The sequence below is a fragment of the Cydia fagiglandana genome, chromosome 27, assembly GCF_963556715.1.
Source record: "Cydia fagiglandana chromosome 27, ilCydFagi1.1, whole genome shotgun sequence".
Lineage (NCBI taxonomy): Eukaryota > Metazoa > Arthropoda > Insecta > Lepidoptera > Tortricidae > Cydia > Cydia fagiglandana.
In genome coordinates this window covers 9,071,893-9,099,610 of record NC_085958.1, presented here as the reverse complement: position 1 = coordinate 9,099,610, position 27,718 = coordinate 9,071,893, and the positions used below count along the sequence as shown (strand labels likewise).

The 27,718-nt window shown below is 37.7% G+C and overlaps 2 protein-coding genes and 1 long non-coding RNA gene across 3 annotated transcripts in view; 1 reads left to right on the top strand and 2 right to left on the bottom strand.

The window, feature by feature from the left end:
- The first annotated feature begins 357 nt into the window (after positions 1-357).
- On the top strand, positions 358-3,636 carry LOC134677821 (sporozoite surface protein 2-like). Its single transcript, XM_063536247.1, has 4 exons — positions 358-411; positions 1,121-2,074; positions 2,397-2,456; positions 2,689-3,636. Exons 1-4 carry the CDS (start codon positions 358-360, stop codon positions 3,472-3,474), a joined length of 1,854 nt encoding a protein of 617 aa, XP_063392317.1. The 3' UTR covers positions 3,475-3,636.
- A 1,112-nt stretch (positions 3,637-4,748) lies between these two features.
- LOC134677939 (uncharacterized) lies at positions 4,749-7,039 on the bottom strand. The gene is made up of 2 exons (XR_010100129.1): positions 5,175-7,039; positions 4,749-4,947 (listed from the first exon to the last, which is right to left on the bottom strand). It is a non-coding gene; the product is annotated as an uncharacterized LOC134677939 (long non-coding RNA).
- A 1,504-nt stretch (positions 7,040-8,543) lies between these two features.
- LOC134677919 (glycogen [starch] synthase) overlaps positions 8,544-27,718 on the bottom strand; it is a 62,231-nt gene continuing 43,056 nt past the window's right edge. The window contains exons 15-18 of the mRNA XM_063536365.1: positions 25,926-26,055; positions 23,729-23,810; positions 20,831-20,963; positions 8,544-8,890 (exon numbers count right to left, since the gene is read on the bottom strand). Coding sequence (XP_063392435.1) covers positions 8,793-8,890; positions 20,831-20,963; positions 23,729-23,810; positions 25,926-26,055 — 443 coding nt within the window. The 3' untranslated portion in view covers positions 8,544-8,792. The remainder of the gene's footprint in view (positions 8,891-20,830; positions 20,964-23,728; positions 23,811-25,925; positions 26,056-27,718) is intronic.

Genomic DNA, 27,718 nt, shown 5'->3' with positions numbered 1-27,718 from the left:
AAGTGGTGCATAATTATTTTCCATCGTATTTTCACGGTAACGTACGAACGTGTCTGGCTATTTCAGGCAGTCTCGGTTCAAAAAGTACTGAGGTTGACTGAAGTAGCATGACAAATACGAACGTTTCCGAGAAAATACGATGGAAAACAATTATGCACTACATTTGTAGGGAATTTTATAGTTATAGTGTTTGGAACCTAAATGGTTACAATGAGCGGAGACCGCCAATACGCCTGTACCTCTTGATGGCAGGCGTTCATAGGCTGCTATGATAGCTTTTCATCAGGGAGGTTGTATGCTTGTTTGCCGTCAAAGTGGCATCAAAAATATGATGTAAAAATTCTTCTGCTACAGGACATGGTAAACCCACCCGTTTCCTACGATGTTGGATCCTCTAGCCGATCTGAAGAGGTAAATAAAATTAATTTAATAACTAATATTACAGGACATTCTTACACAGCCCCACCGTAAGCTCAAGAAAGCTCATGTTGTGGGTACTCAGACAAATATTGATTGGCGACAAGAAGCTAACGGCTAAGCTTCAGTCTTTGGCCCATCGGCGGAAAGTCGCCAGCCTGTCGGTATTCTACAGGCTGCACTTCGGGGAGTGTGCCCAAGAGCTACACGAGCTTATACCACCGTCCCCATTCTACCATCGGACTTTTAGACGCACGGCCGGTTTCCATCCTTACATGGTAGATATTCCACCAATTCGCACGAAACGCTTTGCTTCTACTTTCCTTATGCGCACTGCCAAGGAATGGAATTCCCTGCCGGCGTCTATATTTCCGTGTTCTTATAACCCGGCAACCTTCAAATCAAGAGTGAACAGGCACCTTCTGGGCGAGCTCGCTCCATCGTAGGCCACGTCTACGCCTCGGCTAGTCTGTGGCCATGAGTAAGCCCATTCATAATAAAAAAAATATATATATATATATATATAATATACAAATACATAGAAAACACCTCTAACTCTGTGACAACAATAGGGCGACTGCTATAATTATTAGCCATTAGATAGTAATTGACCACTCCTAACAAATCAGAAAGAAAGAAGCCTTATTGTTAAGAATGGCCAATTACAAACATATTAATTAATTTGACTACATTAACTTTCTAGGAACATAAAGAACAACCTCCAGCACCAGTATCCGAACAACCAGAACCAACCGAACCAGAAAAAGAAGAGCCTAGTCAAGAATCAGAGACACACGAGAGCGAAGAAGATAAGCCCGTTGAAGAGCCCGCAGAACCAGAGAAAAAACCAGAAGAACCTATTGCTAACCCCAGCGAGGAAAACCATGAACCGCCAGCTCCAGAAAATGATAGTAAACCAATTGAAGAACCTGCTGAACCTACAGGAACAGTAGAACTTGAACCTGAAAATCCAGAAGTTCCGGAACCAGGAAAAGAACAACCAGAAAATCCTGCACCGGTAGCTGAACCAGAAAATCCCGAACTTGTACCTGAACCAGAAAATCCTGAACCTATACCTGAACCAGAAAATCCCGGACCTCTACCTGAACCAGAAAATCCCGAATCTGTACCTGAAACAGGAAACGAGCCAGAAAATCCTGAACTTGTACCTGAACCTGTACCTGAACCAGGAAACGAACCAGAAAATCCTGGACCTCTACCTGAACCAGAAAATCCCGAATCTGTACCTGAACCAGGAAACGAGCCAGAAAATCCTGAACTTGTACCTGAACCAGAAAATACTGAATCTGTACCTGAACCAGGAAACGAACCAGAAAATCCCGAACCTCTACCTGAACCAGAAAATCCCGAATCTGTACCTGAAATAGAAAACGAACCAGAAAATCCTGAACTTGTACCTGAACCAGGAAATGAACCAGAAAATCCCGAACCTCTACCTGAACCAGAAAATCCCGAATCTGTACCTGAAACAGAAAGTCCTGAACCTGTACCTGAACCAGGTAATGAAGAACCAGAAAATCCTGAATTAGTACCAGAGCCAGGAAACGAAGACACGGAACAAACCGGCGAAGAACCAGCTGAAGAATCGAATGAAGATAATGATGAACCGGATATCATGAGCGAACTGCTTAAGAGCGTAAGTATCTTAAAATCATAAGGATTATAAACCTTAAAAATCCTATAACATTGTTTCTTCTGATATACCAGTGTATGGTAGAAAATATAACAAGGCTAATAGCTATAGCTATAGGCAATAAAGGCTAACATTTATTAAAAAATATATGAAAACCAATTTTATTAAGAATATACAGGGTACATAAATAATCATACAAAAGTAACTTAAATATATCTAAATATTAAAATATTTTAATCTAAAAGGCCTCCGCGGGCTGTACCGGGTGCAAAGGTGCCCATTATACTTGCCGCGTTACCACCAAAATATATTGATTTAATTACAGGAACAATTCTGGAAGTGGTTAGGAGAATGGACCGCGACATACATGGAACTATTAGAAAAGGTACGTTTAGCGGTATCATAGTCTCATTTTTATCGCCTGTCACGTTCTAACAAATATGTAAGTGCGAAAGTGACAGGCATAGTGACAGTCGATAAAAATGCAACCACGCTGCCACCGTTGACTTATTAAAAAGCACTGAATATTTTAATAACTACTTTTTTAATGATTCTGATACCTACGAGTGTAGGTTCACTTCTGCAGGATGACTACTAAGTTTCTTATTATTTCACAGCATATAAGGAAAATAGCAATCCAAGAAATATGCAACCGCGAGAAATCTGGTGAACAAATGTGTCTCCTGGAAGACAAGCCTGAAGATAATTATAATGATGGTGTTATAATCAAAGATGGGAAGATCATTGTAGACGGTAAAGAAATAGAAATAACAAACACCGATAATTTAGACAAAGATCTAAAGAAACATCAAAACAATAAAGGCGATAACGATAAGAAAAATAAAAATGAAAATAAGATAGAAGCATCTACAATCTATGGCAATTCGGTAGGAAACGAGAAAGTAACAAATGTGTTTATATTTACCGCTGACAAAGCTGATGAGGTTATAGACAATTTGAAACCAGATGGTGAATCTGAAGTTGACTTAGTAATTGACGATAGGATAAAAGAAAACGAAAATAAGGAGAAGTCCACTGAAGTTGTTGACCCATCAGAATCTAATTTAGGAAATACTGAATCTAACACAAGTGAAATTAATAAGGAAGAAGGTGATAATGAAGAAACAAACCAAGGTGAGGTTAGCAAGGAAGAACCGAACGAAGATAACATAAACGAATCAAATAACAGTGAACCTGAAGAACTTAATAATGAAGAAGTTATCAAAGAAAGTGAGGGTGATAACGAAGAATTAAATAAAAACGACTCAAATGAAGGGGAAGCTAACGAAGAGTCAAATAAAGATGCAAAAGAACCCAAAAAAGAAGAATCCACGAGTGACATAGAAGAATCAAAACGTGAAGACGATTCAAAGTTAGAACCTAGTGAAAGCGAATCAAATTAGAAAAGTACTCGTACGATTTAGCTTAATTAGGTAAGAAAAAGGTTATAATAGTATAAGAAAACTGACTAGAATTTGTCAGCTGAAGTAGATGTCGCTGTACAACATGTTTTCTCTTCTACAATATAAATTTTTGATTGTAGCCATATAAGTTTAATTTTCTAAGCTTTAGGTATATAATTTTATTTAAAATTTTGACTATTTGTAACTATATGTATGTGAATTAAAATTTAATTTAATTTTTTGTACGTACTCCCAAAAAGTATTATGTGAATTTAAAATAAGACAATAAACTAATAAAAAGTTATATAAATCCTTAATTTTTACTACAAAAATGTACCTAACTCGACTATCTCAAGAAACATAATTTGAAGAATTGGTGAAGGCGCAATTTTTTACGATAGCTACCCTTCCAACCTAAAACTCTTGTACCTTTAGGTACTTAAATAAAAGTAAACAAATAATTTGTACATTTTCGGGTAGTTATAACATTTATTGGTTAACCGACCAAATACAAAACTACCCGGACCTGTCACTGAACGACCTGACTTTAACACTGTTTGATCATGTAATGTTTTCATCTACCCTCAACTGGCTTATTTAAATACCTAAAGATACAGACAATAGATTTTTTAGATACACCTATCTTGTTATTTACGTAAACTATTTATGTTAATAATTTAGTATCAAACATTATATGGGGGTTTTCAGAAAAAATGGTACTTACCATTCGCTTTTTTTCGAAAAACCATCAACTTTTGGGTTATTTAAATTCAAATTCAAAATATACTTTATTCATGTAGGCCTAGCAACAAGCTCTTATGAATCGTAATTAATCTTAATCTAATTATTAGTCTTAATCTAATTATTAGAGCAATTTATTGATGTTAATATTATTCCATAATAACATTGGATTATTATACAGATCAAATTTAACACTAAGAATTTCGTATAAAAAAAATACTAGTCTAAAATTTCTAGAATAAAATCTAAATGTCGAATGTTTAGACTCAGAATCACGAGTACTATTGAATGAGACAAAGAAAAGTGTCCTCATTTTTTCATACAGGGTGTCAGTGTTGTAACGGTCCATACAACATGTATGTGCGTTACAAAATTAAAACTTTTTTCTTTTTAAATCGATAGTCGTCGTGATTCTGAGTAGAAATAACCCAAAAGTTGATGGATTTTCGAAAAAAAGTAAATGGTACCATTTTTAAGTGAAAATGCCCATATCTCTAGGCTTTTTCCATGGGCGACAATAAAACAAGTTATAATAAAATTAAAAACATATTTTATTAAAACCACTGGATCATATGGCACTTTAATTAACAAATCAATTAACTAATTAGTTAATTACTTAATCATTCAAGTTCATTGCTCTTTGACCTACATTTTTATTAATATGGAAATCTCCACTTGATATGAGCAAAACTATTAAGTTATTTAAACGAAATTAGGCTAATTCGCCAATAACTGACCACCTGTTAATATCTAGCCACCCTAAACTAAAAATGAAATAGATTCACCTATAAACAGAATTCATTTTAGTATAAGATGACTAGTTATTGAAGTCTGACCAGTTTATTGAAACCTTATACAAAAAAAATATGTTTATTCTGTTCATTTTTAGTTTAGTGTGGCCAGTTACTAACAGGTGGCCAGTTATTGGCGAATTACCCTACTAGGAATTACGTCAATACAACTTATTTCCAAATCGATACCATATAGAGGTATATTTGAATACAGGGTGGGTAATCCAAATGGGTCAATTATTGATCAATCTTGAGGATATAGAGTTAGAACAAGATTAATCTGCAGCGATTTGATAGCCCACTGTGCAAGTGTTATTTTAAACGTCAAACTTCTATAAAAAAAATGTGGCGCATAAATGATGCTGTCAAATTTTTGCAGAATTATCTTGGTACCTATAACTGTAAGTAGGTACTTTATGCTCGAACTTCTAAAGAAAAAGGTAAGTTAAATTTTAACCAGGTGATCCGTTGCGGAATGGCTCAAGACCTCTAGAATGTCTTATTTTTATTGCATACAGATGTAGTGCATAATTGTTTCCATCGTATTTTCTCGAAAATGTTCGTATTCGTCAGGCTACTTCAGTCAACGTCAGTACTTTTTGTACCGAGACTGACTGGAATAACAAGACACGTTCGTAAAAAAGTTAAATTAACTTCAGATTATTTTCACACAAATTAATTTGGATATTCCACCCTGTATAGTTCAACAATTATTTCGATTTGCAACTCTTAAAACTAAAATGGCAGTTAAAAAGACTATTTTAACCTCGCAAGACCCACGATACAAAGTTTTCCCATTTTTAATTTGAACCTTGTTCTATAAGTGAATTGGAACCAATTTCGTTTGTTTTAAAACTCAATGGAAAACAATAGAAAAGCTACTTTTCACCACACCAGCTCGGAACGGCTTACTTTGCACTTCAAAAACTGATAGCAAAGTTGTATTTTATCCACATGTGAGGCAAAGTTAAAAAATGCAAATTTTGAGTTGTTGTCTTATGTTTGCCGGTAGAATTGACTTTTAAATTATGACTTTGGATAATAAATATTTAATAACATTCATTTGGATTTGATTTGGTTTGTATTTGTTTGATATTTTACATTTAATATTTGCTTTGGGTTGGTGTGGTGAAAAATTTTGTGTTTCACTCGGGGGCAAATTTTGTTTAACCCTCGTGCTTTGAAACCCTCGCAACGCTCAAGATTCCATTTTCGAACCACTCGCAACGCTCAAGATTCCATTTTCGAACCACTCGCTACGCTCGTGGTTCAATTTTGGAATCTTTCGCTTGCTCGAGTATCAATATTAGCACGAGCGGTTAAACAACAACTTTTCCCCCTTGTAAAACAAATAACTATTATCTGCGCCATGAAAAGTTCAAATTAGATTGCAACGAATATGAACATTTAAATGTACATTTAGGGCGCATTTAGACGATGCGAGAACACGCATGCGGGTTTCATTACATTGCGGGTTTTGATCGGTCGGTTGGATTGGACGTAACCAACAGTACGCAATTTAACTAAAATCGCATGCGAGTTCGCACGCCGTCTAAATCAACTCTTAGACTTACACCGACTTGCACCATCCCACCAACCCGGGGTTAAGCGGTTAAACCGTTAACCCAGTGTCAAATTGTATTGGTAACCGTAGTAACTTCAGGTTTAACCGCTAAACCCCGGGTTAGTGAATGGTGCAAGTGGCCCTTACGAGGTTAATCTGACATCGCTTACAACGATCAAGGAGTTAAAATCTTAGCCAATGTCTTTCTTTATTATATTTAAAATACTAGAAGCATTTTCATTTAATTGCAGATGGAACATTCAAAAATATAAGAAATACATAATTACCTATCTAAAATTTCATAAAAAGAGATAACAATTCTAAAATCCATAAAAATAAAACCCTTTTACCGAAAATTTTAAAACATTTTTTTCAATATAGAATTTCGAAAAACTTTTGTCTATTTAATATTGCTTTTTAGATTAAATACCTGTCATGATTTCATAATATAGGTAATATATATATATATATATATATATATATATATATATATATATATATATACTTATTATTAATAAGGATCTCTTCTAGCTAATATACGATAATAGTTGACAATTAAAATCAGTTAAGACTTCAAAAACTTATAAAAATAAATTCATATACTATAAGTAATAAGATGTACTTAAAAAAGGCAAGTTTATTTTCTTAACAAAAATAACATTAGAAAAATATATTATATGGGGCATTATCTATGAAAAGGGACCTTATTGTCGATGGCGCTTACGCCGCACAGCGTCGCGCGGCATTGTATTTACATCGGAGCATCGTTAATAATGGCGTAAGCGCCATCGACAATAAGGTCCAATTTCCTAAAGACCGTGTCTTTTTAGGGTTCCGTACCCAAAGGGTAAAACGGGACCCTATTACTAAGACTTCGCTGTCCGTCCGTCCGTCCGTCCGTCCGTCTGTCTGTTACCAGGCTGTATCTCACGAACCGTGATAACTAGACAGTTGAAATTTTCACAGATGATGTATTTCTGTTTCCGCTATAACAACAAATACTAAAAACAGAATAAAATAAAGTGATACAACAAACGTGATTTTTGACCAAAGTTAAGCAACGTCGGGAGTGGTCAGTACTTGGATGGGTGACCGTTTTTTTTTGCTTTTTTTGTTTTTTTTTTTTTGCATTATGGTACGGAACCCTTGGTGTGCGAGTCCGACTCGCACTTGCCCGGTTTTTTTATTTTATATGTGATATTCTGATATTGCACTTGTCATAAAAGAAGAGAACACATTCTATCTAACTTGTTAACTACGGAATCCAAATACAAAGGTGAGTTGGTGGTAACTACTGGGATTTTTTTCTCAATTACCACTGGGGACAGGTGAGAAAAGAAATCCCATCGTAACTAAAGTTGAGTTCGATAGAAATAAAAAATAATGTAAACAAATATGGCAAATTTTGTTAGCATTTGAGGTATAACCTAACAGTTTTACGGTGGATTCATTGATAATATTAAATAAAAATATTTGAACTATAGTAATTGATTAAAAAATAATCGATTTAAGTATACAGTGTGTTTGGTACATCGTTTGCCAAATTAAAACGGCAGATAGATTGTCATTTGCTATCTTCATGAGAAGACATGAGCCTAGAAAAACAAAAATGGCCATGGTTTTTTTTCTACTGCGCAAGTAAAAATTTCAAAATTACGAAAAACTGGCATAGAGCTGAAAAAAGAACTTACCCAAAATTAAAAATTTCTAGGTATGTTTAAGAAGTGCAAGTTTACGAAGAAATTAACGCAAATTGGTTTGTTAACATTATTTTGTAGTTTCTATTAAAGTCAACATTAGTGGGAATAACCAATAAGAACGCGCTAGTAAACCTAAACGCCATGTTACACTTTTTTCTGGATATTAGGCACTGGTCCCACCGCGAGCTAGTAAGCTATGAGCTATCGGCTATAAACACGAACAAAAGATAAGCACTCCCGTGTAAATAAAAGAGACACGGCGATATTTATAGCTCACCGCTGGGCGAGTAACTATAAATATCGCCGTGTCTCTTTTATTTACACGGGAGTGCTTATCTTTTGTTCGTGTTTATAGCCGATAGCTCATAGCTTACTAGCTCGCGGTGGGACCAGTGCCTTAGGAGATGTCGCTGTATGTAATAGTTTGCAAAACCGCATATAATATAATATTACAGTTCCTTCTAAAATATACTCTATATCTTAGCCGATAAGATACACATTAGAAGACACATATCTATTTTTTTATTTGTCAGTGATTCTCAATTCAGCCAGTTCTTTCTCTTCATCCACCTCGTCCTCGTCGTCTGATCCGTGTACGGATGCCGCGGGGGTCGTTGTTCCTACAAAAATATACATAATTATACAGGGTGATTCAGGAGACGTGAGCAGGACTAAGACTGCGCATTTTGTCAATTATAAGCAACTGTTTCGTATCAGTATTAGTGAGATTAACGTTAATTTTCTACTCGTGTTGAAAAAAAAATTAATAAATTTATTTACGACATGCATGGTCACCCTAAAATTAGAATACTAAACTACCGATATTCTGTGTCAAATTGAATGTCATCACTGTCATCACGGTCTGGTTACTTTTGAAAACTCGCATCTCACTCAAGTTCGACAGTTTATTTTCTTCGTAATATAAATGCTGTCATTACGGTTAAAGAGGTTTTATGTTTATTAATTAGGTCTTGTAGGGTAACCATGATTGTAGACAGTTAAATTTGCCCTCACCAAAAAGTTAAAAATAGGAAAAAGTGTCGTTGTTTCACCTAAATACGACGGTGATCGATCAATTATTAGTTGCTGAGTGTGCAGGATTAGTCCTGCTCACGTCTCATGAATCACCCTGTATTACACCTCATTAAAATGTGCCTGCAGATGTAGTAGTCACCTGCCATAAAATATTACACAACGAAGACCGCAAAAATATCTGGAACGGTCTTATTTATAGAGCCATAAGAGCGTGTCACATATTTTTGCGGCCTTCGAAGAGTAACAAATGATTGCAGGTACTGCACTGACTGTATATCATTATTTTCCATCGTATTTTCACGGAAACGTGCGAACGTGTCTTGCTATTTCAGTCACTCTCGGTACAAAAAGCACTGAGGTGGACTGAAGTAGCATGACGAATACGAACGCTTCCGAGAAAATACGATGGAAAACAATTATGCACTACATCTGTACTTTGCTTCAACATTCGTAATTGAATTGCATTGGAGCAAGGTAATAATATTTTACTTTTCAAAAATATATTTATACGCCTTTAAGGCACTTATTATAAAGTCGTGTAAATATATTTATGGAACGTTAGCTTGTAAAGATATTTTGTAAACTCGACTGTACTGAGCTATTCAATGTTTTTGTTAGTCTACTCAACAAATGGGGCATTATCTATGAAAAGGGACCTTATCGTCGATGGCGCTTACGCCGCACAGCGTCGCGCGGCATTGTAATTATATCGGAGCATCGTTAATAATGGCGTAAGCGCCATGACAATAAGGTCCCTTTTCATAGATAACGTCACAAATAGGTACTTATTCTAAGTCAGCGGTTCTCAAACTTTTTTAGTGACGGAACCCTTTCGGCAAGCGAAATATTTGACGGAACCCCAAATTAAAAATTATCGTTCATCACTGTGGACCAGATATACCTATAGAAGAGCTGGTCTTTTTGTTATTATTACAAGTATATTTTCGCGGAACCCCAACAGAGGCTTTGCGGAACCCTAGGGTTCCGCGGAACACACTTTGAGAATGGCTGTTCTAAGTAATACTACCTCTATAAGTGGTTACAACACAACCTAACTAAAAAACCTTAGACAAAAACTACAAAAAGTAATAATATCTAATTAAAACGCGCGGCAGTGAAAAATATCGTACAAATGTAGCGCGTAATTGTTTTCGATCGTATTTTCTCGGAAACGTTCGTAGTTGCCATGCTACTTCAGTCAACGTCAGTACTTTTTGTACCGAGACTGACTGAAATATCAAAACACGTTCGTACGTTTCCGTGAAAATGCGATGGAAAATAATTATGCACTACATCTGTAGAAATTTATTTTATTAAAATATGCGGCTAATGCTAGTCTAAGTGTTTTAAACGTATGATATTTTACATGTTTTTTTTATAAACTAATAAACCGACTATAGATACAGGTGCTATCATCCGTGAACCACGCAAAAATTGAACCCGTGAGCCCAAACAAAGCCTGACGTAAGAGCGTTTTCACGTTGTCCGATGTAGGTATATCGGATGTAGGATCCTACACCCGCGTAGTCAGAGCGGCTACCGCCAAAACCGAAATTCGCAAATTGCGGGGATCTTTCTCTTTTACTCTAATGAAGGAGTAATTAGAGTGACAGAGAAAAATCCCCGCAATTTGCGAAGATTTTCGCGGTTATAGCCCAGGCCGCGGGGGCGTCACGCACACTACAACAAGTATTATGCCTACACATACGCACACAAACAAATATCATCGGTCCGACAGCTGACGGGGGGCTCCGACATAGCTGAATTTATCGGAAGCTCTTTGCGATATCCGATGCCATTGGCATTAAGTCCGCCTTTTTGCGATATTTATCGTTTTTTAGTAATAATGATTTATTAAATGCATAAATAAATACAGAGAAACACATATATCTTACATTTTACTTCCTTCCGACATCCGATATGGGTCGGACAATGTGAAAACGCTCTAATAGGGTAGATATTTGCTGAGAGGGCCGAAAAGCGACACAACTAAAGTCTGTGACCGTACAGTCACCTGCAATAATATGTTACACAACGAAGGCCGCAAAAATATCTGACACGCTCGTATTTTTAGGGAAATAAGAGCGTGTGACATATTTTTGAGGCCTTCGAAAAATAACATACATATTAGGGGTCATTCATTAATTACATCACACGAATTTCTAGGTTTTTTGACCCCTCCCCCCTCATTGTCACACATGGTCACATTTGACAAACCCCTCCCTGGTGTGACGTCACATTTTTTCTAATCGTATAATATTTTATCTTCATAATTGTATAAGCCAAAACTGATTAAAAAAGAAAATTAAACGCACAAAAATGCTTAATGTTCCAAAATTTTGTTATTTAACTGTCCAGTCAGCAGCAGAAGTTGTTAGCCGGGCGACGTGTTCAAAATGATCTTGACGCGACTTTATTGTTAAGAGAATAAGAGTGTCAAGGTACTTTTGAACACCTCGCCCGCTTAGCAACTTCTGCTGCTGACTGTACAGCGAATTAAATAATTTAAAGTGACTCCCCCCTCCCCCCTGTCACAACATGTCACATTTATCTTAACCCCCCCCCCCCCCAAACGTGTGATGTAATTAATAGATGACCCCTTATTGCAGGTGACGCCACTACCACATATGACTATACCATATGACTCTACCAACACTGCCGTACCATAATACCCTATGTATCCGCACAATCATTCAGCTTCGATATGAGTTCGTCTATCTGTTCCGCCACAGCTTCGCTCAGAGGTTCCAGAAAGTTCTCCGGAGTCCTATAGTTTTCGTTCTCTGACTCGTTGAATGGTTTCTCGAAATTGAGCTCTATGCCGTCGGTGGAAGGTGCGTTTTTGATGTCGAGGAGTTCGAGCGATTGTTGGACGTTTAATGTTGGCTTTTCGGTTTGTGTGTCCATGTCTTTTGTGCTTGTGTAGACCGGCCGCAGGTTCCGTACTGACAATGTTGGAGATTTTAATACATACCATAAACTCGGGTTACTTTGACCTAATGAAACTTTGACCCACATAAAAAACTCATTTAAAATGGTCTAATTAAAAACATAAAAACACAAAGGTTAGCTAAAACCAACCTCATCTCCATGTTCCATAATCACAGTGCAATAATATACCTATTACCGGGTGTGGCCAGTAACACGAGCAAATAATTAAAACATAGTTTGTACTCCTCAAACGGTGACACTTTTATCCAACAATTTTTAAAAATTATGAAGTGTTTAGACTCCCTATTTTTCATACAAAATAAATGGATGGTGTTTAGCAAAAATGAGTCATCCCACATCCATTTTGCAATCAAATGTTAACTTTATGCCTCAATTTTTTGAGTTGACATCTTATTGAAAAATTAATGTGGGTTGACACATTATTGCGTATCAGCATCCAAATATTATCTTCAATGGACGCCATCGCCACGCCATATCATTGTAATTGACGTTGCTTGTCAAGCCTTAAAAATAAAAAAAATCGTAATACATCGCGTCTTAGAATAAACTTTAAAGTATATTAAAAATTAAACCACAAGTTATTTTTAAAAGTCGCTGAACAAATATTGGTCAGTATGAGAAGTACAGCCTACAGTTTAATTTTTTGCTCATACTACAGGCCACACCCGGTATATTAACCTGGACCGAGTAAATCTCAATGGCCAACGTTTACCCTCCAGGGCTAAAGTAACCCTTTACGGTACATTACGATACAAGTACGAAAAATACATTAATCTAGTCTTTAACTGGATCAAGCTTGAGGGGCGGGGGGAAATGACCGAACGTATCATCTTATGTATCTTTCAGTAGGAATAGCAGCGAAACCGCTATTATTGTTTGTCCTTGTCACAGTCTCACATTATTTTTATTAGCGGAGTCAGTTATGAAGTTGACCCAAAAATTTTTTATTAAGCTATGAGCTTCATCACATATGATCTTTGAGTAATTCTAAGCATTTCAAGCCTGGGAGGCCATAAGGGGAGGGGGGGTACAAAAATGGCCGCCACCCGTCATCATTCAAAAAAATCTGTTCTGGTCCTGGTGGCTACTAGGGCAAGTTTGGTATCTTTTTCGTATAAACCGAAGACGTAGAATTCATTGCTGATATTTGTTTTTTTCAGCTTCATAGTAATTTTACAAGAAAAACGTAAAAAGATGAAAATTTAGGATGGAGATATTTGCTTTGAGAGCTAATAACTTTTGTATAGTAGCCAAAAAGATCATATAAAAAATACTATAATAAAGCGTAATTCATGCAGATTCTAAACATATACACGTTGAGTAATATCCTACTGCAAAAAGATGGTGAAAAAATTATTAAATGACCGCAGCGCGGGTAGTTGGACTTTCGTTTATCTTGCGGACCGTCGTTTATCTTACAAAATGATCGAGTACGAGTATCTACGTAGGTATGCTTACTTTGCTAGATTTTATGATGACGAATAAAATACTTTCATCCAGACATAATTCATCATACAGACATAATTTTATGCACTTTAATTTTAATGCACTTGCAACGATTTGAGTGGGGCTTAGTATTATTTGACCGGTGTTTTCTGTAAGGTGGAGGTAAGTACGTACTTCCCCAGTTGGGCTCTGCTCTGATAGATCTGGAATGACTGATCTGTGATAGATCTGTGCTGTGCCCTACCACAAAAAGCGAGATGACATTTACAGTACCCATACCTCTCTTTTGAACGTAATTTAAGGATATACCCGGGTCCAAAATTGGGTCCGAGAAATAACTATTACAAATGAAATTATTCTAATAAAATAGCGCTCTTATTTTTGCTGATAATATTAAAACACTATTTATGAGAGAAATTGTACTACTTAGGAAGAGGCAAAATATTTATTTTCACGATAATTTTCATGCTATAACTCACTTTAAGTAATTTTATAGGTACTTACTTGTTGTTTTTAATAAATAATTTCAACCTGCACATAACATTCATTTGGATTTGATTTGGTTTGATTTTGTTTGATATTTTACATTTAATATTTGCTTCAGGTTGGTGTGGTGAAAAATTCTGTGTTTCAATCGGCGGCAAATTTTGTTTAACCCTCGTTCTTTGAAACCCTTACAACGCTTAAGATTCCATTTTTCGAACCACTCACTACGCTCGTGGTTCAATTTTGAAATCTTTCGCTTGATCGGGTATCAATATTAGCACGAGCGGTTAAACAACAACTTTGCCCCCTTGTAAAACAAATAACTATTATGCGGAGAGCTTACATTTAGAAATCATAACAGCTATGTATATTTGTCATACTAATATAGGTTATGCAAGTATGACTTGGTGACAAACCAACGAAGCCCCGCCTCGCGGGGCTTCTATTTTCTGCTCTGAGGGATAAAAGGTAACTAACGAACCTAACCTAACCCAACCTGAAATTGCGGTTGTACATGAACTTATTTGTTAAGCGAGCCACCCTCCTCTTTAGACATGGGGATACCTGTGTCTATTTTTTTAACCTATACCAGAATTATGTCTGTGTACTGGAAACTGCGGACATTAAATATACAGAAAGCATTTTATTCGTCATCATAAAATCTAGCAAAGTAAGCATAGTTACCTACGTAGATACTCGTACTCGACCATTTTGTAAGATAAATGCCGCCTAGCGAGAGTCCAACTACCCGCGCTGCGGTCATTTAATAATTTTTCACCATCTTTTTGCAGTAGGATATTACTAAATATGTATATGTTTAGAAGCTGCATGAATTGCGCTTTATTATAGTATTTTTTGTATGACACTTTTGGCCACTATACAAAAGTTATTAGCTCTCAAAGCAAAAACCTCCATCCCAAATTTTTATCTTTTTACGTTTTTATTGCAAAATTACTATGAAACTGAAAAAAACAAATATCAGCAATGAATTCTACGTCTTCGGTTTATACGAAAATGATACCAAACTTGCCCTGGTAGCCACCAAGACCAGAACAGATTTTTTTGAATGATGACGGGTGGCGGCCATCTTTGTACCCCGCCCTCCTCGACTAGACGCACGCTTCTTATCGCCTCGGAGGCTAGAAATGCTTAGAATTACTCAGAGATCATATGTGATGAAGCTCATAGCTTAATAAAAAATTTTTGGGTCATATATGGCAGCGATCCGTAACTGACTCCAGTATATTCCCCACCGTAAATTTAGTATATTATGGTGGGCAAAAAATAAATTAAACCAATCATAGTGTCGCATTGCGTATATTTTGTCCCTCACGGACGCATGCGTAAAGCACATCTATAGGATCCTACCATCTATGGAAAAATAGGAAATTTGCAACGTGTGGCGATAAATTAAAACACGACCGAGCGAGGATTTTTAAATTAAATTGGTTCTTAACAAACACATCCCTCGCAACGCATCCTCGCCCATCTCTGGTGGATACACAGCCTAACAGTTGTAAAATTGTAATTATTGTGAACATACAATCTATTTCTAAACGAAATGTTGTTATTAACAATAATTATGTTTTGATCCAAAACATGCTTTGTTATGTTTACATCATCATCATCATCATCATGTTTACAATAAACATTTTTCAACCTACCACTCGGTCTACCACTTGGGAACATAAATTTTTGAGAAGTGTCTGAAATAATACCAGTAAAATAAAATACAGATCTCAGGGGGCTTAGTCAAGTGATAATCGTTTATAGAAATTCATCAAATGCATCCAACCATCGAAATTATCCCTGCAGCTAACTGTACATTGTACAATCAGCAGCTAAAGTTGCTAAGCGGGCGAGGTGTTCAAAATTATGTACTCTAACACGCTGTTATTCTCTTAAAAAGAAAGTCGTGTAATCGAATGGAATAATCTTTATTTTTTTTACTTTCTCATTTACCCCCCAAAAGTGCCCCCATGTTTAAAATTCATTTGTTTACCTTATATGTCTATCTTTGGGTCACTAATTGACATATGTGTACCAAATTTCAACTTAATTGGTCCAGTAGTTTCCGAGAAAATAGGCTGTGCCAGACGGACAGACAGACGCACGAGTGTTCCTATAAGGGTTCCGTTTTTTCCTAAAAAAAAGGGAGGAAAGGAAAAGGATAAACGCTTGTAAACACTTAAAAGAAAAGGAAGGAAAGGTAACCGTTTGTGAACACTTACTTAAAAGAAAAGGAAAAGGATATACGTTTGTGAACACTTACTTAAGGTGGTTCGCTTTTCATACAAAATTCAATCAAATCTCATTAAGTAACTACACAGTATTAGTACACAAATATTTCCGCATTTATCTTCTTTCGAATATTCGTTTGCGCGAAATTAACAGGAAAACAATGTTTCATACAGAAATCATGCAAAAATCATAGTTAACTTTTCATCAATTTTACGTATGTGTGTGTCACAAATGTCGTGTACAGATACATTTGCGACGTTGCCATACCATTTCCGACGTTGCCGGGCTGACCACGGCTCGAATTTGGAGTGCCGTAATGTTTAGTGCAATTTTGTTGACACTGATATTTGACAGGTAGTTAATTGACCTAAGCGAGAAGTTCGTCAGCTTAGCTAAGAACTATCATGGCGTGTTATGCAAACAGTCGCTTTTTTGCTTGCAAACGGAAGATTCCCGGTTCGATCCCCAGTCATTGTATGCTGGAACATAACTTTTTGTATTTTTGTTACACCTACATTTCGTATTGTTTTTTATTTTTATTTAATTTTTCTTATTATCATAAATCGATTATTAAGTATAGGCTACACGTATTCTTTAATTTTTACAAAGATAATTAGAAATTATACTCTTCCTAATCTCTCTGATTTTTACAATCAGGACATCCTCACTGCAATAAAAACCGGGCAAGTGCGAGTCGGACTCGCGCACGAAGGGTTCCGTGCCATAATGCAAAAAAAAAACAAAAAAAAGCAAAAAAAAAAACGGTCACCCATCCAAGTACTGACCACTCCCGACGTTGCTTAACTTTGGTCAAAAATCACGTTTGTTGTATCACGGGAGCCCAGAGGCGTAACTAGGGGGGGGTTGGAGGGGGCACGTGCCCCGGGCGCCGTCCAAGGGGGGGGCGCCAAAATGGGCAAAATACCTCCCATAGAAAATGGACCAGCCAAAATGTAGGACACAGCCAAATTTTTTTTCGCGACTTGCTCAGTAGGTGTAATCCCAAAATCTCCCTGGCAAGGAAAATGCAGTTATTTTTTAGCCAACCTGTATACAGGATGGTCCAAACCTTGACGTCCAAAAATTTTTTTTTGTATAGTCGTCGTGGGTTATCACTTTATCAGAATATATATACCCCATGATTAGCCGATTTTTCGTAGTTTACGAGTTTAACTTTTAACTTTTGTTAAGAAATTCCGGGGTGAAGCTTTGCTTTACTTTTATGTCTTCTAATACATGTTCGTGGTATTTGCACATATAACATGAAATAGCGATGGGGAAGTGACACCATAAAATAATAGTAGAAATAACAAAAGAGGACTTTTTTAATGAATTACTAATTTGGAAGCTTTCCACCTCAGTTCCTTTGACCGGCGACTCTGAAAAATTAAGACTATTAAGTATCACTTTTTTGACCTTTTAAAAAAACTTAGGGTCTAGCAGTTTCTAAAATAACAAAAAATCCTTGAAATCGCTTGTATTTTATCATTATTTATTTTTTATTTATTTAGGTAAGGGCAACATCTAAGCTTGAACTCAGCTCAACTCAGCCAAGTGAGGATGCTGTTGTTTTAGCAATTGCGCCGTTGGTCAAGGATTATGTAACAAAAAGAAACAATAAAGTTCAATAGTTTTTTTTTAAATTAAATCTTCACCCCAGAATTTCTTAACAAACGTTAAAAGTAATAAAAATCATAATTCGAAAACTACGAAACGTCGGCTAACGTACATATTCTGATAGCCCACAGCGTGAGAAATTTAAAAAAATGATGGACGTCAAGGTTTGGACCACCCTGTATAAGACATGCCGTGATAACATCGCTCGTTCTGTGATACTAGAATGTCGTGAAAAACCTGTGTCAGGTTTCGATGTGGGATCGGGACAATCTAGTCCAATTCAATCCCACCAAGACTCAATTTTGCGCGTTTAGGGCTAAGAAAACCTCATTTTTCAAGGCACAAGCCTTCCCATGTCAGGGAGTATTGGGAGCCTCGGTGTTGGTTGAGATCTCCATCAGTGACGTCCAATAATTTCGTAGCCACCTTGCTGGGTAGGCTGCGCTCGTATCCAAAAAAAAACTCGGTGTGCTCAATAAAGGGAGGCGATACTTTACTCTGGGGTAGACAGATCCCATTTATTGAGTACTGCTGTCACCTTTGGGCAGGAGCATCTGGATGCCACCTTGGACCCTTCAAATCAGTCCAAAGGCACGTACCTGTGAATAGTCTACGATCCCAAACTCACAAGCGATATTGAACCTTTAAGTCTAAGGAGATCTCCAAAAAATAAGTGTATAAGTTTTAAAATGGTCGGCAACGCGCATGTGACCGCTGACCATCAGGTGGGTCGTAAGCTTGTTAGCCACCGATGTACTAAAAACACTTTTTTGTCTCAATTAAAAGTAAACTGTAAGTAATAAGTAAAAAAGTAACTCTTTCGTTAGTTCATTTCGTTTGGGGGGGAGGGGGGGCGCAAATTTGGTGCCTGCCCCGGGCGCCATATCCTCTAGCTACGCCTCTGCGGGAGCCCCATTCAAATCTTTATTTTATTCTGTTTTTAGTATTTGTTGTTATAGCGGCAACAGAAATACATCATCTGTGAAAATTTCAACTGTCTAGCTATTACGGTTCGTGAGATACAGCCTGGTGACAGACAGACGGACGGACGGACGGCCGGACAGCGAAGTCTTAGTAATAGGGTCCCGTTTTACCCTTTGGGTACGAAACCCTAAAAAGAAGTGTATAAAATTTCCTGTGGTTAAAAATAATGGATTTTGTCTATAAATGAAAAACACAATTATTACTATAGTTTGTTTTTTTTAGCATTAGAAATAAGGTAAACAATCTTGACGTGTCTTTTAATTGAAAAACACATTTTAAAAATAAGTTACGGCAAATATGTAACAATTATAAATCTAATACGATCATTTATATTCTTCTGCTTTCATAAGTAATCGTTTTTGATTTTGAAAAACCTGATAACACTGAGTATGTGGGGGAAGCGCTGCTGGCCTAGCGGAAAGCAATTCGGAGGTCGCGGGTTCTAACCCCGGCTCGTACCAATGATTTTTCGAACTTTTGTACGAAATAGCATTTGATACCTACCTATTTATACACCGATACCTATTTTTCGGTGAAAGAAAACAATGTGAGGAAACCGGACTAATCCAAATAAGTTTACTCTCTGGGTTGGAAGGTCAGGGCAGTCGCTTTCGTAAAAACTAGTGCGCATGCCAATTCTGGGATTAGTTGCCAAGCGGAGATTGAATATCTGGGAGACCGACCAAAGCTTACAAAACATAAAAACTCAAAAATGCGCGTTTTCTCATAGACCTAGCTAAGAGATCAAACCCCTTATAGCAAATTTCATCGAAATCGTTAGAGCCGTTTCTGATACCATCCAAATATATAAATAAATAATTATATATCTAATAATTGCTCGTTTAAAGGTAAGATAACACAAAGGAGAAACAAAAAGAAATTACCTACTCGCACCAGTCTTGAACCCCAATCCTCTTGCACGTATTTCCACGAACATACCGTTACGCTATTGCAACATACTTTCGTTGTGTGAAATTGTCTACTACAAGGATCACGGAAACACTGTTTGCATGTGTGAGTAATAGTAGGAAAAAGCGTGACAGCAACACTCCGTCAAATTAAAAAGGTGGTTTTTGCACAATGAAGTATTCAATGTTTTATTTAATAGTTCAATATTTACTTAAAGAGTGCGCGAAACATACTTTTAAGTATACAAATACCAAGACCATTTCACAAAAAAATAAAATCTGAAATTTTGCAGAAGTGGTGCCATCTAGCGAGAGTTAAGTTTTGAGTAACCTAGGCGAACCACCTTAAAAGAAAAGGAAGAAAAGGAAAAGGATAAACGTTTGTGAACACTTACTTAAAAGAAAAGGAAGAAAAGGAAAAGGATAAACGTTTGTGAACACTTACTTAAAAGAAAAGGATAAACGTTTGTAAACACTTACTTAAAAGAAAAGGAAGGAAAGGAAAAGGATAAACGTTTGTGAACATTTACTTAAAATAAAAGGAAGGAAAGGATAAACGTTTGTAAACACTTACTTAAAAGAAAAGGATAAACGTTTGTAAACACTTACTTAAAAGAAAAGGAAGGAAAGGTAAAGGATATACGTTTGTGAACACTTACTTAAAAGAAAAGGAAGGAAAGGTAAAGGAAAACCGTTTGTGAACATTTACTTAAAAGAAAAGGAAAAGGATATACGTTTGTGAACACTTACTTAAAAGAAACGGAAGAAAAGGTAAAGGAAAACCGTTTGTGAACACTTACTTAAAAGAAAAGGAAAAGGATATACGTTTGTGAACACTTACTTAAAAGAAAAGGAAGAAAAGGAAAAGGATATACGTTAGTGTTGACTTACTGGAGTGCGTGGGGCTGGGGGGCTCCGAGATGGGGCGCGGGTAGTTGAACCGCTTGCCGAGCTCCATGTACATGCGGTCCACGTAGTCCGGGTACACGGTCTGCAGCGCCTGCGCGCGCGCCTGCCGGTAGTACTGGAAAATAACAGAGATTTATACTCTGTATCTCTAGGTATTTAAAAAACCGGGCAAGTGCGAGTCGGACTCGCGCACGATGGGTTCCGTACCATAATGCAACAAAAGGCAAAAAAAAACGGTCACCCATCCAAGTACTGACACCGCCCGACGTTGCTTAACTTCGGTCAAAGATCACGTTTGTTGTATGGGAGCCCCATTTAAATCTTTATTTTATTCTGTTTTTAGTGTTTGTTGTTATAGCGGCAACAGAAGTACATCATCTGTGAAAATGTCAACTGTCTAGCTATCACGGTTCGTGAGATACAGCCTGGTGACAGACGGACGGACGGACGGACCCTTTGGGTACGGAACCCTAATAAATGAACAAAATCTACCCTCAAAATGGCTCGTTAAGCCAGTTGAGGGTAGATGAAAACATTACATGATCAAATAATGTATAGTTCGTTTTTTTAGCATTAGAAATAAGGTAAACAATCTTGACGTGTCTTTTAATTGAAAAACACATTTTAAAAATAGGTTTCTGCAAATATGTAACAATTATGAATCTAATACGATCATTTATATTCTTCTACTTTCATAAGTAATAGTTTTTTATTAAAAAAAGCGTTTTTCAATTAAAAGACGTGTCAAGATCGCTTACCTTCTTGCAAGTTCTTTCTAATGCTAAAAAAAAACGAACTCTACGTTCAGTAACAGATCCGGGCGGTTTTGTATTTGGTCGGTTAACCAATAACTGTTATAACTACCCGAAAATTAACAAATTATTTGTTTACTTTTATTTAAATACCTAAAGATACAGACTATAGAGATGGCGTTATTCATAAAAGCGTTACTACCCTGAACTAGGGGTCATCCATTAATTACGTCACACCAATTTCAAGGTTTTTTGACCCCTCCCCCCCCCCTTGTCACACTTGGTCACATTTAGCAAACCCCTCCCCCCCTAGTGTGACGTCACATTTTTTCTACGAAATCGCCAAATCGAATTAAGTAAGTACCTAAGTATTATTAATATTTTATCAAAATATTTTTGACGATATAAATATTTGTAATTTTATAACCCAAAACTCCTTAGGAAAGAAAATTAAACGATTAAAAACTATTTTCGTTTTAAAAACTTGTTATTTAAATGTACAGCGAACTAAATAATTTAAATAAATTTTCGGTTACTGATGAAGTTAAAGTGACGTCACAAAGTTTGTGTCTCCCCCCTCCCCCATGTCACAATGTGTCACATTTTCTTGACCCCCTCCCTCCCCCTAAACGTGTGACGTAATTAATGGATGACCCCCTAGCTTATGAATCATTTGTCTTTGTCTGTCATTTTGACTTTATTTGTAAGAAAGGGATATCACATAATTCAACTAAATCAGGCCCATGAAGTTTTATGAATAGGGAGAGTGGATGAAACAGTTTTTTTTCTACTCGTCGACTTTAATGTTTGAATTAAGACTTCGTATACCAAACTATAATCGCATACCATAGACTAGGAATCCTCTAGACCGAGTTTAGAGCAATTATTTCATGCAACCGATGCTGCCAAAAATGCGGGGCTGCGCGGGACGATGTGATCGAAATCTCGTGCCGTGATTGGTCCGTTTAAAGACACGGAAGTTACACAAAGACACTTTCGACTCGAACATGGAGTAAAATTACGGTATGCGTGTCAGAGGGGGTAGCGCGACTATGCTCAGTCTGGAGGATGTTTTGTCTGTGTCGCATAAAATGAAAATGAAAATGTGGTCAAAAGGAATAAACCAAAGGATAGTACAAAAGACATCAACGCGCTACTATTTAAAGAATAAGAAGTGCGTTGATGTCTTTCGTACTAAATTTTTATCTACTGATATACTTACCTGTTTAATTATTTAGATGTTTATAGTAGAAAAATAATTATTATATATATGGTGATTAGTCCTTAGTTCGGGACGACCTTGACACATTTTACTTATAAAGAGTGGCGGGAGTGTGCATCGGATAGGATCAAATGGGGGGAAAGAGGGGAGGCCTTTGCCCAGCAGTGGGACACTCCCATAGGCTAATAAAAAAAATAGATGGTCCTTAGCGCGGGAAAGAGCAATTTCCATGCATATGTCGAAAGATTAAACGGCCATATGTACTGTAAAACGAACGATACACGTGCGAATAGGTAATTCGAAACGAGTGGCGATAAATGAAAACATGACCGAAGGGAGTGTCGTCCTCGAGATCGAGTCCTCTTTTCCGCACTTGTATCGTAAATAACTATTTTAGTTGAATCGCAGAAAAAGTATTCATCATCATCATGATCTCAGCCATAAGACGTCCACTGCTGAACATAGGCCTCCCCCTTATTAAAAAAAAGTATTATTAGAGATATAATCAAATCAAGCATTTCAATCTCGTAGGTACCTTGCTTACTCTGGAAAGCTCTTGATTGTATAAAATACTGTTTTTACTAAACATTTATAATGGTAACATTTTTTTTTTGGGAAACACACAGCACATAATAATACAATAAGGTAAAATATATAGTTAGAACATAAGCCAAAACAGTTTCCACTTACAGCTAATACAAAATTCCTTTGCTCCGAAAAAAAAAATTAAGTATTTTGAATTTAGAAGCTGGTTTAACAGTAACATTCAAGAAATAAGATATTCCACAAGAACGATTTAAAATATATACATATAACAAGCATCATTTAAAATTTGGAAAATAACAAGCACACTTTACAGTTTAGAATTTGAAATTACAAACTATAGGTACAATTACATTTACTTACAATTCCGAGATTTCTCCAATCCATAAGGTCGGACAGTCGCTCCGTGCGATTTCTTTGAATAATACGCTGCCGTCTCGTCATCCTGTCAATCAAGTTTCATATATCACTAACTCATCATCACTACTCAATACTTAATCATTTGGGGCATTATCTATGAAAAGGGACCTTATTGTCGATGGCGTATACGCCGCACAGCGTCGCGCGGCATTGTATTTATATCGGAGCATCGTTAATAATGGCGTAAGCGCCATCGACAATAAGGTCCCTTTTCATCGATAACGTCACATTTATATCGTCGCCCAGTACTATGGGTGTACAAGCTTTGCTTATAAACTGAGTTAAATGTCATATACTAAGAAACAGTGACCAAGGCCTCCAGTGCCCCAGGCTGGAATCGAACCAGCGTCCTCTGCTATCGCGGCAGGTGCCTAAGCCACTCGGCCACCGGGCCACAGCGGCTTAGGTCGAATTTTTCCAAGTATATGCACTTCTTACTGAAGGCTTTTAGGAAAGCTTTACTTAGTTTGGGGCTATAGTTCGTTTTTTTTAGCATTAGAAAGAACTTGCAAGAAGGTAAGCGATTTTGGCATGTCTTTTAATTGAAAAACGCTTTTTAAAAATCAAAAACTATTACTTCTGAAAGCAGGAGAATATAAATGATCGTATTAGATTCATAATTGTTACGTATTTGCCGTAACTTATTTTTTAAATGTGTTTTTCAATTAAAAGACACATCAAGATTGTTTACCTAATTTCTAATGCTAAAAAAAACGAAGTATAGGTTGATTTGTGTAAGATTTATTTCTTGAACCTACCTGCTGACCAAATGTGACGAAAATCGGTCATGAACCATTTTTTTTAAAGGTAAAGTCCCGTTCCCCCCTCCCTGTTGCTATGTGGGTGAACCCCAGCCCATTGTACGATATGTACCGTCTGTATACACGGTGTAACATGAGGAAACCGAATTATTTTAACCACGCATTTCTGAGGTCAAAAAAAAGGAATAAATGTAATATGAGTTTAGGTCAATTTCGCCAAAAAAAAATGTTTATTGGTTTTGTTTTTATCAATTTTTTTGAACGTATTTGTACATAAAACATAAATGTTATTGGTAAACTTGTCACTTAAAATTGATTTTTACATTTTTTTTCGTAAAACCTACTTTTTGCAAAGTGTTACTTGTCACTTTTTGACATCTATCAATAAGGATATTTAGACTACGTCCCATAGCAGCAGCATCATCATTAAAAAGGCCTTTTACACTATGTAACAATAAAAACTTGTTTTTTTTTTTTATTAATATGATCTCTGAATCTACGCGAATTTCAAAAAAGTTTATATGACATTTTTGTCTCTAAATATGATCAGGAATACGCTGTTAAAATTATTCGGTTTCCTCGTGTTACACCGTGTATAACGTATATACCATACGACAACGGGTCCGCGATGTGTTTCACAAAGCAAAACATGTCTATACCACAGAATAAATAATAGTACTACCGTTCCTACAAAACCGAAGTTTGATAGCGTTTCCAGGACGCATCATGCTGTCCCTTTCTAATGTACGGCACTATCCCTTTCGGTTAGGGTTGTCAAATTCAAGTCATTATCTCATCTGTGGTCGCAAAGGGACGTCAAGTTGTGCCAACTCTAATTGCTCGGAGCAATGCTGAGCCGAACGGAGCCGAGAATGCCCGAAAGGAGGAGTGTCTCCACTGCCACAGAATAAATAATAGTACTAGGTACAGAAGACACTCTCTAACAAAACGTGTCTGTTACGATCAGGACAGATATGGCCGCTAGGTGGCGAGAGCGCCACGCGCGGCTTATGGCTTTCCCCAAAATTGGGGTCGAACGGATGTACTTTTAGCTACCTGTAGCAAAGCGACGAAATCGCGGAGTGAGGCACGCCTGCTTATGCGTCAAACAGATCACCGTGTTACGTTCTTTCCTGTAGACTCACAGGAGAGAAAACTAGCGTGTTCGCGCGAACTGTACATTTTTCTCTCCTGTAGGCAATAGTTAACAGCTTGTGGGCATGTAAGTAATGATTTTATCATAGTTCTGTAAATGAAAGGGGGACCTTTTTTACGTGGATAAGGGTTAAATAAGAAAATTAATCTTTATAGCCCTTAACTCTTGTGTATGTCTACAGGAAAGAACGTAACACAGTGATCTGTTTGACCATTATACTTACTTGGTGAAGTCGAACATGTACTGGGCCAGTTGTTGTACGGAGCCCTCGAGCGAGATGTACCGCCTGTCCACAACGTATATGCCGTACGACATCGGGTCCGCGATGTGTTCCTGCATGAAACAGCCGAAACCTGCCAATTTGGACTTTATTATTAATATGGTAAGGTTGATTTTTGACTATTTTTTTATCAAACAGAAACGCAGGAGCGATACAGGGTGGCTAAAAAATAACTGCAAAAAATTTTTGCTGTGTCATAAATTTTTAATGGACCATTTTCTATGGGAGGGTAAATTTTTATCGCGATCTCGGGGTTGGTCCCATAGTAAAAGTTGCTCAGTATAATCCCAAAATCTCCCTGGCAACGGGAATGCAGTTATTTTTTAGCCACCGTGTATAAGACTCGAAGTGGAACCTGCAACCATTGGAACACCGGTTACTCAAACCCGTTAATGTGTAGGTCACACTGAGCAACTTTTACTATGGCACCGACCCCGAAATCACGAAAAAAAATTGGTTGTTTCATCTCGTTGTTTCTATGGGAGAGTTAATTATTTTTTTAGCGGTTTCGGAGTCGGTGCCATAGTAAAAGTTGCTCAGTGTGACCTACACATTATCGGGTTTGAGTAAATGTTTTTCGTTAATTTACTGCTTTTATTTATCTGACAGCACTCTTTCCTTACTTATATGTTTGGCTTTAGATATTTACCTGACAGGTAGAGGGTATTACGTGGCAGTTGAGAGTGTTACGTGGCAGTTGAGAGTATTACGTGGCAGTTGAGAGTATTACGTGGCAGTTGAGGGTGTAAGTGCCAGTTATAAGTGTTAATTGGCAGTATCAAGGGGTAGCTGAGACTATTATTTTACCTGACAGGTTGGTGGTGATGCTAGGTATGCCCATGACGGTACACTCGGCGGGCGTGTAGCCCCGCGGCTCGTAGTACGAGGGGAACACGCCGAGGTGGCAGCCTCGCACGAACTCCTCGTAGTCGAGACCGAACAGGGGGTCTTATACAGATGTACCTGACAGGTTGGTGGTGATGCTAGGTATACCCATGACGGTACACTCGGCGGGCGTGTACCCCCACGGCTCGTAGTACGAGGGGAACACGCCGAGGTGGCAGCCTCGCACGAACTCCTCGTAGTCGAGACCGAACAGGGGGTCTTATACAGATGTACCTGACAGGTTGGTGGTGATGCTAGGTATACCCATGACGGTACACTCGGCGGGCGTGTACCCCCACGGCTCGTAGTACGAGGGGAACACGCCGAGGTGGCAGCCTCGCACGAACTCCTCGTAGTCGAGACCGAACAGGGGGTCTTATACAGATGTACCTGACAGGTTGGTGGTGATGCTAGGTATACCCATGACGGTACACTCGGCGGGCGTGTACCCCCACGGCTCGTAGTACGAGGGGAACACGCCGAGGTGGCAGCCTCGCACGAACTCCTCGTAGTCGAGACCGAACAGGGGGTCTTATACAGATGTACCTGACAGGTTGGTGGTGATGCTAGGTATGCCCATGACGGTACACTCGGCGGGCGTGTACCCCCACGGCTCGTAGTACGAGGGGAACACGCCGAGGTGGCAGCCTCGCACGAACTCCTCGTAGTCGAGACCGAACAGGGGGTCTTATACAGATGTACCTGACAGGTTGGTGGTGATGCTAGGTATGCCCATGACGGTACACTCGGCGGGCGTGTACCCCCACGGCTCGTAGTACGAGGGGAACACGCCGAGGTGGCAGCCTCGCACGAACTCCTCGTAGTCGAGACCGAACAGGGGGTCTTATACA

Bases quoted from the DNA above. Each gene is read 5' to 3' on its own strand.
- LOC134677821 (XM_063536247.1), top strand. From the start codon at position 358: ATGGTAAACCCACCCGTTTCCTACGATGTTGGATCCTCTAGCCGATCT. The intron at 412-1,120 runs GTAAATAAAATT...TTAACTTTCTAG, and splicing joins CCTCTAGCCGATCTGAAGAG to GAACATAAAGAACAACCTCC. The intron at 2,075-2,396 runs GTAAGTATCTTA...ATTTAATTACAG, and splicing joins TGAGCGAACTGCTTAAGAGC to GAACAATTCTGGAAGTGGTT.